Here is a 13,179-nt window from a genome sequence, read left to right as displayed (position 1 = left end):
ATTTGTCTTATTGTCAGGAACTGTACTTGATGGACCTTCACTCTGAAGATACATCTATACTTCACACCATTTGCAGCAGCAGGTGCGGTACATATTGTTACATGCTACAGTGCAAAACTAGATATATCCACACTATGGTGTGTAGCTACACATGGCAGTGAAAGGCTCTGGCATTGGCAGAGCGATACTACACTGCTATTTTTAGCAACGTAGATGAGAAGACATTGCTTGGGCAAGTAGAGAGCCATGTAGGTACATACCTGGCATATACCCTAAGGGTTCAGGCATATCTTTACTCACTTCAGCAGTGTCTCACTGTCTACACTGCTATTGATACCCATGCTGGGGGAGAGATACGGGTAGCATATGTATTCTATGCACTCACTGCCTTAAGGAGTGAGCAGTGTAGATGTACTCTGAATTAATGACGCTTTTGTGTGTGTAATAATAAGAAGAACCATATTACAGTTTCATTAAATGTGTCAAAATATACTAGATGAAATGCTTCAAATTCATTTTTAGAGACGTAAAATGATTTTCTTCTAGTTTTTTAGTTAAGGTTCTGAAAAAGTGGTTCAGAAACCTGAAATGAACAGCCAGTAATTCAACAAAATTATTTATTTATTATAGATTGAACTATGTGCAAGGTGCTTTCCAAACACTAAAGATGGATGATCCTCACTCTGAAGACCGCAGAAGCTAAAAATACACAAGCAGAGAGAGTTTAAGGGAAGCAGAATAACAATAGGTAATTTAAAAAAATCATTAGAATGTAATGAAAGAGAGATCAATCTAACTTCTCGACATATTGTACAGTGTCTAACTGCCTCTGGCAGAACATGCAGAAAAAGAAGTCAAAAACTCCTAACGGATAAGTTGCAAATTTCTTGCTAACTTCCAAGTAAAAGAAAAATGCCCGTCATAGTTCATAAAAAGTTTGGGAAACACTCGTGCAAATTGATTTCCTTAAGTACTTAAAAAAAATTTAACTAGGACAGCATTTGCCATGTGCAAATTCTGAACTAAGATGGAGTAATAAATTTAATAGGAGAGCGAAAACAACACAGAATATGGCTGCACATGATAAAAGGGAGCTCTTTCAAAATGGTATGCAGAAGGAGACAGGCAGGGAGACTGGACTCCAAGTATCAGGGAAATTGAATGGTCACAAGATCCCACACAGTTGGATGACTCAAACAGTTGCATTTATTGTATTTATTCTTGCTATTGCAGAACAAAGAAATGTCAAAAGTGAGCTGGCAAAATCATTTTTGTTTTAGTGTCTAAAAGTGGTACGTTTTCAAAGTGGTGCATGAGGGGTACCTATACAAACCTTTCTTGCATATAGAGAAATTGCTGCAAGTCATAGATCTATTCATTCAAGACCCAGATAAAAGATTCTATGATTATATTATTTCCAGCTCCCAACATCTTGGTATGATAACTTAAACTCTCAATAGAAACTCACCCCATCTGGTCTGCCATCCGAGCCTGTGACAATCAAAATGTAGCGATCAGTGCTTTCTCTGTCCAAGGGCTTTCCTAAGGCAAGAAGTCCAGAACTAGTAATAAAACAAAACATTAAATTACATTATAACACAATAGTCTTAAAAACTTGCAAGTTCTTTTGTTCCGCTACTATGTTTTAGATGAAAGTTCTCCTTTGAGCAAATATTCCTTAAGCTTTTAGGATACATTATAATTGGGTGAAGGCTTTGGATGGATAAACACTTGTAAAATGATAAGCCTATTTCTAATGCTTTATGGTTGCATACATGTATAATTTAGGATTAAAGTAGTGACCTGATGATGTACAAGATTATATGATAGATAGTCCCAGACTGAACACAAGGCTGTCATTCATTCAAAGGGTTTGTACAGCTCTCAAACCACAAGAGAGAATCTCAAGCAGTATATTCATCACAGCAGACTTCTGATAGCTCTGACAGAAAAGCATTTAGATTATTTGTAATAAACTATGGAATGCCTCTCACAAGGATTCATTGAACGTTTTACAGAAAAGTTTACTTTTCCATTCATTGCATAAGTATGCAAAGAGTCAATTCTTTTTCAGTGCTCACCAGTACAGGTACTGTATTCCCTAGTAATAAAAGATTGTCCCCAGTGCACGTGGTGTGTAAAGGAGAATAAATCAACCTACTGCATTTAGGCCAAAGCACTACAAAACAAAAATGGATGTAAATAGCAAAGACAAATAAAGCAGATCCGGATTTGTCCCAGATCTCCATGGTCAAGAGCCTGAAGCTTCTTGAACTGCTTTGTGGTGCCAAGGAACAAGAACAGATACTCATTGTGGACTAACACTCGTAATCATCACAAAATTAGCAGTTAATCCTCATTTTGTAGGCAGGTTCATCTCTATTTCATCTTGAGAGATACAGTTATTTTTCTTGTAGCTTTCCCACAGTCTGTAAGAACTGCCATAGAGAATCAGACTTGAGATAAATCTAGTCCAGTATCCTGTCTCTGACAGTGGCTAGCGCCCAAGGATTTAGAGGTAGGTAAGAGCACCACAGCAGGCAGATGTGTCATAATCTGTCCACCACTTTTGGTCTTGGCTTGGTATTTAATAGTTAGAAATTGTCTTAAACTCTGAAGCATGATATTTAATATTCCTTCCACAATTTTTTGTCATATTTAATGACAACGACCCTGGATACTCTTTGTTATCCATATAAATCCCTTCCTGAATCATGGTAAATTCTTGGTGTCAATGAGAATGTGCCAGTGTGTTCTACAGTTTAATTATATATTGTGGGAAAAGTATTTCCTTTTATCAGTTTTGAATTTCCCACCTTTTAACTTCATTGAATGTCCCCTGGTTCTTCTCTTATGAAACAGGGAGAAAAGACAGACATTCCCCATCTACCTTCCCTGTTCCATGCATTATTTTATAGATGTTTATCATGTCCCCTCTTATTCATTTATTTCTAAGGTAAACAACCCAGGTGCTCTCTCCATATGCAAGTTATTCCATGTCTTTGATCATTCTCATCACCCTTTGAACTCCTCCTAGTATAGCAATATCAATTCTAAGATGAGGTGAACAGTAGTGCACAGAGCATTCCAGATGAGGTCACTGCATCGATTTATATAAAGGTTGTAATAATATTCATCATCCCAGTCCTTATGCAACCTAATATCTTGTTAGCTTAATGAAGACTTCTGCTCAGTGTACAGCTGTGGTCCAAAAAGCTATCTATAATAACATCCAGGTCTCTTTCCTGAGTTGGAAGAGTTAATTTAGAACCCTGTAAATGGTTCTAATGGAACCAAATTGCCTTTGCCATCATGTTGCTCTTTCACTGAGGTTGTCTAGGTCTCTCTGAATCTCTCACAGTGTTCTCCTGTCCTGACTAACTTAAATAACTTTGCACTATCAGCAAATTTTGCAACCTCACTACTCCTCCCCACTCTGCCACTTTCCTGATAATTAATAAATATATTAAACAACATGGGACCTAGTACATACTTTCAGGAACCCTGCTATTAACCATTTTTCTGTGATGAAAATTGAGCATTAATCCTATTCTTTGTTTTCTATCTCCAAGCCTATTTTTGATCCATGACAATATTTTGCCTCTTACCTTATCACTGGTTAGCTTCTTGAGTATCTCTTGTGCAGTAACTTGTCACAGGCCTTTTGGAATCTAAATAAATGTCTACCAGATCTTCTTTATTTACTATTTTATTGACACATTCAAGAACTATGAGAGATTAGTTTTCCTTTTCAGAAGCTATGCTGGTTAGACCCTATCAGGTTGTGATCCTCCAAGTGTTTTCTTATTCTGTTTTTATTGATCATTTCAACCAGTTTGCCAAGTACAGATGTAAGGCTTACTATATATAACTAGCTGTATCAATCTTAGAGTATTGAAAATACAGGTATAACATTTGCTATCTGTAATCCCGTTTGTTGTTTTTAAAGAGATATTGCACATTTTTATTAGTTGCTCAGCCAATTCATAGTTAAGCTCCATCAAACCTCTTGGATTTATGTAATCTGGGTTTTTATATTATAAATTTGCTCCAGCACTACTACTTCTGACATTTCACTCTCCAAGAGCACTCCTCTTTATTATCAGAAAGGAGAAGGTCAGGGTAGGAAGCTCCCCAACATCCTTGGCAGTGAAGGTTAAAGTCTCTTATGTCAGCACTCTATCTTTGGACAGCAGGTTAGAGCAAGCCGACACTTTTAAGTGAATACTAATAGGGTTCAGTGGAATAAAGTAGGAAGTATTAGGAGCTCTTCCCTAAGATCAAGTGACTGACCTGTAAAATAATATCCAGTCTCAATCATCATGATGGGGGGAATCTGAGGAAGGTGTTAAATCGTATGTTACTCATGGCTACAAAAAACTCCTCCAAAATGCTAAGGTGCATGAATGTCTCTAGTAGCTTCTTTCAGAAATGGAAAGAACATCAAATCAGATTGACTCAGCAATAACTTATTTCTAGAATTTTACTAAACAACTAAGGGAAACATGCATTAATACTCTATATCTTACTTCTACTTCTCTAATCTCATGCACTGTTCTCTGCATGAGGTAACTAAACTTGGGAATTCAATTAGTGATTACATTCATCTTATTAAAGACCATACAACTTTTAACCTAAACTTTTTATTTCAATATTTTTATAAATCAGAAAAGTGGAAATAGCAGTGAATATCCTGGGACGGCAATTTGCCCCTTTCCAACTTTTTAAAAAGATCAGACGTCTATGAATAGGCACAAAAGAGAAAAACACTCACTGCTTTTAAATAGTACACATATCCCCAACTGCCCTTTGTAATGAAATAGCCATCATCTCAATGTAACAAAACAGCTTAAAATAAAGGTTCAAGGATACGCTAATAAAATCTAAACAGAAGGAAATTGGACTTTCATGTTTTGCTCATGTTCAACATGAATGCTTCCTATTAAGAAATGTGTACTTTTATTGTGATAAAATGTTAGTACAGGTAACCTGTTAAAATAAATTTCATGATTGGATTCTGAAGGAAAAGTATACTTGTGACAAATAAAATGTCCACAAGAAATAGTGCTCCAATAACACTACACTACAGCTGTAGGCTCATTTATCACCTGTGAATTTTAGACTTAAAAAGAACAGGAAAACACAAGCTGATTTACATTTTTTAATTCCAGTGTGTACCATACTGCCCAATTCCAGGCAGCCTCTTTTTACCTCTCTAACATTTGTAATACATCTTTTCTAGATAAGCTATATAGATAACTGTACATACTTGAAGAAATGGTTTAATTATGAGATATTGTGTTGTACTGAGGTCAAATGGACTGTATGCATTTCAGTTTCATGTATTCCATTGTCATTCCTTGGGCTTTAGTCAAATATCCATCACTTTCCATGGGGAGCTAGTGAAGTTCCTAATTACCTCAGATCAGATTCAGATTTTAGTTGCCAGAGGAGACAGAACTGAAGCTTAATTAAAAAAGCTAGTATGTCAATCCTTAGAATGGAGGCATTATCCAGTGAGTTAGTGAAGAGAATGCTAAAGGAGATATACTGTACACAGTTAAAAAAGGGTTAATTGATATAGCACTAAGGGACCAGACTATTTCTGGAGTCACAGAATGGGGTTCCCTCACCCTGGATTCTCACTGCAAACAATCCTTATGCATTCCAGTTGCAAGTTCAACACTAGGTGTTTTATTTACAATGTGCTTTATAAATATTTGCTCCCTGCAGCATAAATAAGTATTTTCCCCAAATCTTTACCTATTGCAAACACACAGGGCAGAAGAGAAAAGATCACTCCTCTGTGAGATCCTGGACTTCTCTAAGGCCCCGTCTACAATGGCAAGTTTCTGTGCAGTAAAGCAGCTTTCTGAACTGTAACTCCCAAGGTGTACACACTGCCAAGCCACTTAGTGTGCATAAACTGTGCAGTTGCAGCGCTCTTAAAAAAAACACCCCAATGAGAGGAGGACAGCTTTCTGTGCTGGGGCTACAGTGCTGTGGTGCCAGTGTAAACACCACGGTGATTACTGCACAGCGATTGGCCTCCGGGAGGTGTCCCACAATTCCTGTTCTTACCTCTCTGGTTTGAACTCTACTGCCCTGCCCTGCCCTCGGGTGATTGACTGTCTACCCCACCCCATACATTCTTTTGGATATCAGAAAGTCCCCTTCCTGTTTGCTTGGTGATGCATACAGTGGTCTCAATGTATCTTTCCAGGTGGCCATGCCTGCTCCACACACCAGGCAATCATCAGCATTTGGCAAGAAGAGGCTGTCCAGTCCCAGCTGCACTCCAGTCATAGGAATTATGATATCTATAGACAGATTTCATGATGCATGATAGAAAGGGGCATGACTGGGACACATTGCAGTGTAGGATAAAAGTGAAGGAGCTGCAGAATGCCTACCACAAGGCGCAGGAGGCAAACCATCACTCCGGTGCTGCGACCATGAGCTGCCGGTTCTACAAAGAGCTGGACGCAATACTCAGTAGTGACCCCACGTCCACTGCGAAGGCCCCTGTGGATACTTCTTTGGCTTGCATGACAGTCGAGGGTGGACCAAGCCAGGAGGAGGAAATCTTGGACAAAGAGGGGGAAGAGGGACTCGAGGCAGAGGATGATTTAGAGGCCAGAGATGCATGCAGTCGGGAGCTCTTTTCTACTACAGAGGAGCCTAGCCAGTCACAGCAATTGGATCTTGGTGAAGCGCAAACAGGAGAGGAGGCCCCTGGTAAGTGGATCTGATTTTGGGAATTGCTGAAGCAAGTTGTTGGGAGCAGGAGAGTTGGAGAAAGCAGGCTTGTCTTCCACTGCATGCCTAGTCTGAGTCACGGAACAGGCTGTTGATACACTCCCTCACTTCACGGGAATCTCCCTCAGAGATCTCCAGGAAATTCTCATAGAGATACTGGGTAATCTGCTGCCACAGGTTCCTCAGCAGAGCTGCTTTGTTTCTTGCCCCACTAATGGTAACTTTCCTGCGCCACTTTGCCATCATTGGGGAAACCATTGTTGCACACAGGTGAACCACGTAGAGGCCAGGGTGGAAGCTGCAGGCTTGGAGAAGACCCTGCCTTGATTCCCTGCTCACCCTCAGCAGCGAGATATCTTCCATAATGATCACCTCCTGTGGAAAGTGTGGGGACAAGAATGATTATCAACCCCCCCCTTACAGTGCTGGCTCTCCTCAAGTGCCCAAGAGCCACGTACCCCGTGTACAGCAGGATCGGGGAAGAGTTATTTCCCCTGCCCCTGTGGCTACTTACCATTTTGAGGGTCTTGTGGCTCATGCGTGCTTGCCTGTGGTCAGCCAGTTAGTGTCAGGTGTGAGAGTACTGGCTGTGTTTTAAAGCACTGAATCAGTGTTGTCTGTGTTGCAAACAATACTGCTTCTGTAAAATGTTGCATTTAAACTTCACAGAGATGGCCTTGGGAGCCCAGCCTTCCTCTTTGTTATCAGCAGCAGAAGGGCTGTGTAGAATTAGAAAGCGGCCAAGGAGAACTAAGGAGGACTTTCTCTGTAAGGTTATGATGCACTCTGCTGCTGAGAAACAGGAATTGAAGGAGTGGCAGGAGAGCGAGAAGAGGGACCAAAAGGAGAACGGAATACACTAGAAAGAAGCCACGGCGCAGCTCTTAAACATTATGGAGCACCAAGTGGACACGCTTCAGGCAATACTAGCTCTTCAAACCAAGTAGCTCCATGCCTGCCCTCCTCTGCAACCGCTGTCGCAAAACTCTTTCCCATGCGCCCCCGCACACACTGCCAACACACTGATCAACCTCCTGCCTCCACTCTCTACCGGCAGCATTCCACTCCTCGATCCTCACAGTCCAGCACTGTGTACTCCCACTACCCACAGCACTCAACACCCATCCCTCTGCAGTTTGGCCCTGCTGAAGTACAACACTTGCTGCATTGTACTCCAAAGGAGAAGGCTGGGTATTATCCCTGGACATACACAAATCTGTAGCCATCCCGGGACTGCTCCTGCTCTTAAGATTTTCCCTTCCCCCATCCTCCTCCCTGCTGATGATTTTTTTTGTTTTAGTCTCTACTCTAGTTGTTGTCTTTTAAAAAAAAGAATTGTGTTTGTTTGAAAGCAATCTTTATTTTATTAAGTGAAAGCAAAAAGAGCACTGCAAAGCAACATACAATTATGTTAAGGCCCCTTCTTGCACCATGTGCACCAAGCACCTCCTAGCATTACAGGCACTGAAATCCTGAGCATAGCAACAATATTAGTGGTTTTCAGCTTCAAATTGCTGCCGCAAGGCATCCCTGATCCTTATGGCTCTGCGCTGTGCCCCTCTAATAGCCCTGGTCTCTGGCTGTTCAAACTCAGCCTCCAGATGATGAGCCTCTGTGGTCCAGCCCTGAGTGAAGCTTTCACCCTTCCCTTCACAGATATTATGGAGCGTACAGCACACAGCTATAAGCATAGGAATATTATCATCAGCCATGTCCAGCTTCCCATATAGGCATCGCCAATGGGCTTTTAAACAGCCAAATGCACCCTCCACAGCCATTCTGCATTTGCTGAGCCTGTTGTTGAACTGCTCCTTGCTGCTGTCAAATTCCCCCATGTATAGCTTCAAAAGCCATGGCATTAAGGGGTAGGCGGGGTCTCCCAGGATCACAATGGGCATTTCAACTTCCTCTATGGTGATCTTCTGGTCCAGGAAGAAAGTCCCTGCTTGCAGCTTCTTGAACAGGACAGTGTTCCAAAAGATGTGTGCATCATGCACCTTTCTGGACCAGCCTGCGTTAATGTCTGTGAAACATCCACGGTGATTCACAAGTGCCTGGAAAACCATTGAGAAATCCCCTTGTGATTAATGTACTCTGTGGCTACTTGGTCTGGTGTCAGAATTGGAATGTGCGTGCCATCTATCGCCCCGCCGTAGTTAGGGAAGCCCATTTGTTCAAAGCCATCCACAATGTCACACGCATTGCCGAGAGCCACGGTCTTTTGGAGCAGGATGCGATTAATGGCCCTGCACACTTCCATCAACGGTTGACTTTCCCACTCCGAAGTGGTTAGCAAGTGATTGGTAGCAGTCTGGAGTAGCCAGCTTCCAGAGTGTAATCACCATGTGCTTCGCCAGCAATAGGAAAGCTCTCATTCTCCTTGAACGCAGGGTTGGGGCGAGCTCATCACAGTCCCATGAATGTGGCTTCTCACATGCGAAAGTTCTGCAGCCACTGCTTATTGTCCCAGACATGCATCATGATGTGATCCCACCACTCAGTGCCACAAGCAATCTCATGACATAGCTACTACACATGACAAGATCAGTGTTGCACTCCTCTTGCCGTTGCAGTTTAAGGAATAACTCTACTGCCACTTGTGACATGTTGGTCAAAGCAAGCAGCACACTGGTCAGCAGTTCGGGACCCATTCCTGCAGCTCGAAAAAGGCAGGGCAGTACACAGACTGTTGAAAGATAGTGCCAAATGCGGACAGAAGCAATGCATCATGGGGCATTGGGACTGGACCCAGTCTTAGCGGCAAAAGAGAAAGAGGTGCTCTGTGGGATACCTGCCCACAGTGCACTGCTCCGAATACCGCTGCAAGTGCCGCAAGCATGAACACACTATTGTGCAGGCAGCTGTCAATGTGAACACACAACAGCTGTTTTCCTTCTGTGCTCTCTGACTGGCGCTGTAACTGACAGTGCTATAACTTTGCCAGTGCCCTAACCCTTCCTTCTAGCTGTCTCTACTCTCTTCTGTCTCACGCTGCCTCTCCTTCAACTGTTTCCAGTTGATGAGCAGAATCACCCAATTAATTAGCTGATCACTTAGTACTTAAACTATTACCTCATCAATTTACCCCACTGTGTGGTTGTTTCCAAAGGGTACCTAGTGGTGAGTCAGCCTTAGGCTACTCACACTCTGTCACAATTACCTAGATTAGAGAGGCAAGCTGGTTGAGGTAATATCTTTTACTGGACCAACTTCTGTTGGTGTGAGAGACATGTTTTCAAGCTTCCACACAATTACATAAATTGAAACATAAGAAAAAGCTTCCTATTTAAGGACCTTGTATCGGGGTGGTTACCCGCTCCTGCCCTTCAGGGCTTAAAACAGCCCAAAAGAGGGCTGTAGCTGGGGCAAGAAGCCTGGGCTGATTGGGAGAAAGCAGGCCCAGCTGTGGCCAGATCCCAATCAGGCCCAGCTGGCCCCTATAAGAGGCAGTAAGCCAGGAGCCCAGACAGTTTCTCTTTGATTGTAGAGAGAGAAGGGCCTGGCTCCACGTAGCTAGACAAGGTACCTCAAGTGGAGCAGGGCTGGGGAAAGGCAGAGGAGCTGGGGAGCTCCTGCCTGGAAAGCCCCAGGATGCCACCTAGCATTAGGCCAAGAGTTACTGGGGGTTTCAGGGGGCAACCCAGGGGTAGGCAAAGGCAGCGGGTCCAAACCCCTTTGCCTGTGATGAGTGGCTGATACTGCAGTCTGCCCCAGCGAACAGGGGCTAGATGGAGACTGGGCAGTAGCCGATACTGAGGCAAAGTGGGGATAGTGGGGTGGGGGTTCCCCAGGAGGGAGAGATCCAGTTAAAGGGGCACCAGGGTCCTGGGAGGGACACGGGGGCCAAGAGGACAGGCAGATCACCAGCCTGCAGAGGGTGCTCTGGGCTGACAGTGAGCTAATTCCCGTGGACAACCAGCAGGACGCACCGCAGGGGTGAGTCTGCTCATCTACAGACCTCATCCTTCTTAAATTAAAATAAATGGGAGTCTTTCAAGTAGTTTCAATGGTCTTTGGCTTGGGTCCTAAGTGCATCTGGGCTCTTAAGAAAAGGATCTAATGTAAATGACCTGGAACAATAAAAAGATTATTGGAACAATCAAAGGGACATGCTGCTAAGCCTTTATTGTCCCCTTCCTCCACTATAATCAAACAGCATGTGACTTGGCAGAACAAGTCAAGATTGGATGTCCTTTCTAAAAGATAGATTCTACATCAACCAATCTAGTTTCACTGAATTAGTGGGTGATGTGGCCTATGTTATGAAGGAGGTCAGACTAGGTGATAATGATCGTGGCCTTAAAATCTATGAATATCTATAAGAGGCTATGAGACATCACTCCTATGCCAAGAACATTTAGATAACACTAACTATATATTTTCCTCACCACCAATCCATTTTCTGCACAAGATGTCTCAATGCCTAGAAAAAAAATCAGCGGATGGACAAAGGGAACTTAGCTCATACTCAGTCCAGAAAAGACAGAAATGATGATGGTATGAAGGGAGATAATTCTTCAAAGAAACTTGACAATACTCTAACAACAGACCACACACCACAGAAGATGGAAAAACTTAGTGGCTATAGTGGATTCCTCACTATTCTTGATCAGGACCAGCGCTAGTGTTTTTAGCGCCCTAGGCACACGGCCATTTCGCCGCCCCGCACGCTGGTCCCGCGGCTCCAGTGGAGCTGCCGCAAGCCTGCGGGAGGTCCACTGGAGATGCAGGAGCAGTGGACCGTCCGCAGGAATGCCTGCGGCAGCTCCACTGGAGCCGCGGGACCAGGGGACCCTCCGCAGGCATGACTGCGGCAGGTCCACCAGAGCCGCTTGCCGCCCCCCCTCTCAAAATGCCGCCCCCCAATAATCCTGGTGCCCTAGGCGATTGCCTAGGCCGCCTAAATGGAAGCGCTGGCCCTGTTCTTGATACACAGATGGTTACAGTTGCGTGGATTAACTTTATCTTAAGATGGCTAGGAAAGCACAACTCTTCCTCTCTAAGGACCCAGCCACCCTAAGGACCCAAGCTTTTATAATTGTACCAGAGACTCCATACAACTGTGGTATGGAGGCTGCTGCTGGGGTAGAATGCATAGCCAATCACCCAAGCAACTAAGCTGTCTCAGACATGGACTGCCTTTTTGTCCTATATTTGTACAATGTCTTGCACAATGGGCCCTAGTCCATAAGTGGGGCTCCTAAGTGCTATGTTAATAAAATAAAATAAAATACTAAAAACTGAAGTGTTGGGTGCCTCTAGGAGCCAGCCTGGAGAGACTATATGAACAGAAAGAACAGGAGTACTTGTGGCACCTTAGAGACTAACAAATTTATTTGAGCACAAGTTTTCGTGGGCTATAACCCACTTTTTTGGATGCATGGAATGGAACATATATTGAGGAGATATATATACACATACAGAGAGCGTGAGAAGGTGGGAGTTGCCTTACCAACTCTAAGAGGCCAATTAAGTAAGGGAAAAAAACCTTTTGAAGTGATAATCAAGATAGCCCAGTACAGACAGTTTGATAAGAAGTGTGAGAATACTTACAAGAGGAGATAGATTCAATGTTTGCAATGACTGAGCCATTCCCAGTCCCTATTTAAACCTAATATGATTGTATCTTGTTTGCATATCAATTCCAGCTCAGCAGTTTCTCGTTGGAGTCTGTTTTTGAAGCTTTTCTGTTGCAAAATTGCCACCCGCAGGTCTGTCACTGAATGACCAGAAAGGTTAAAGTGTTCTCCTACTGGTTTTGTGTGTTATGATTCCTGATGTCAAACTTGTGTCCATTAATTCTTTTGCGTAGAGACTGGCCGGTTTGGCCAATATACATGGCAGAGGGGCATTGCTGGCACATGATGGCATATATCACGTTGATAGATGTGCAGGTGAATGAGTCCCTGATGGTATGGCTGATGTGATTAGGTCTTATGATGGTGGCACTTGAATAAATATGTGGACAGAGTTGGCATCTGGCTTTGTTGCAAGGGTAGGTTCTTGGGCTAGTGTTTTTGTTCAGTGATGTGTGGTTGCTGGTGAGTATTTGCTTCAGGTTGTGGGGTTGTCTGTAAGCGAGGACAGGTCTGTCCCCCAAGATCTATGAGAGCGACGGATCACCTTTCAGGATAGGTTGTAGATCTTTGATGATACGCTGGAGAGGTTTTAGTTGGGGGCTGAAGGTGACAGCTAGTGGTGTTCTGTTATTTTCTTTGTTGGGCCTGTCTTGTAGGAGGTGACTTCTGGGTACTCGTCTGGCTCTGTCAATCTGTTTCTTCACTTCAGCAGGTGGGTATTGTAGTTTTAAGAATGCTTGGTAGAGATCTTGTAAGTGCTTGTCTCTGTCGTCTGATGAACAGTTGATGAAGATGTCACAATAGCGCAATAGCAGTAGGGAGTTAAGGGGACTAGACGGGC

The 13,179-nt window shown here is 43.3% G+C and overlaps 1 protein-coding gene across 1 annotated transcript in view; it reads right to left on the bottom strand.

Moving 5' to 3' along the window:
• The window catches only part of PCDH15 (protocadherin related 15), a 1,383,724-nt gene that overhangs the window by 273,324 nt on the left and 1,097,221 nt on the right, over positions 1 to 13,179 (bottom strand). Inside the window, exon 20 of the mRNA XM_075072657.1 lies at positions 1,469 to 1,562. Within this exon, the coding sequence (XP_074928758.1) occupies positions 1,469 to 1,562 (94 nt within the window). The remainder of the gene's footprint in view (positions 1 to 1,468; positions 1,563 to 13,179) is intronic.

This window comes from Chelonoidis abingdonii, chromosome 15 (genome assembly GCF_003597395.2).
Source record: "Chelonoidis abingdonii isolate Lonesome George chromosome 15, CheloAbing_2.0, whole genome shotgun sequence".
NCBI lineage: Eukaryota > Metazoa > Chordata > Testudines > Testudinidae > Chelonoidis > Chelonoidis abingdonii.
This window is presented reverse-complemented; position numbering and strand designations above follow the sequence as displayed.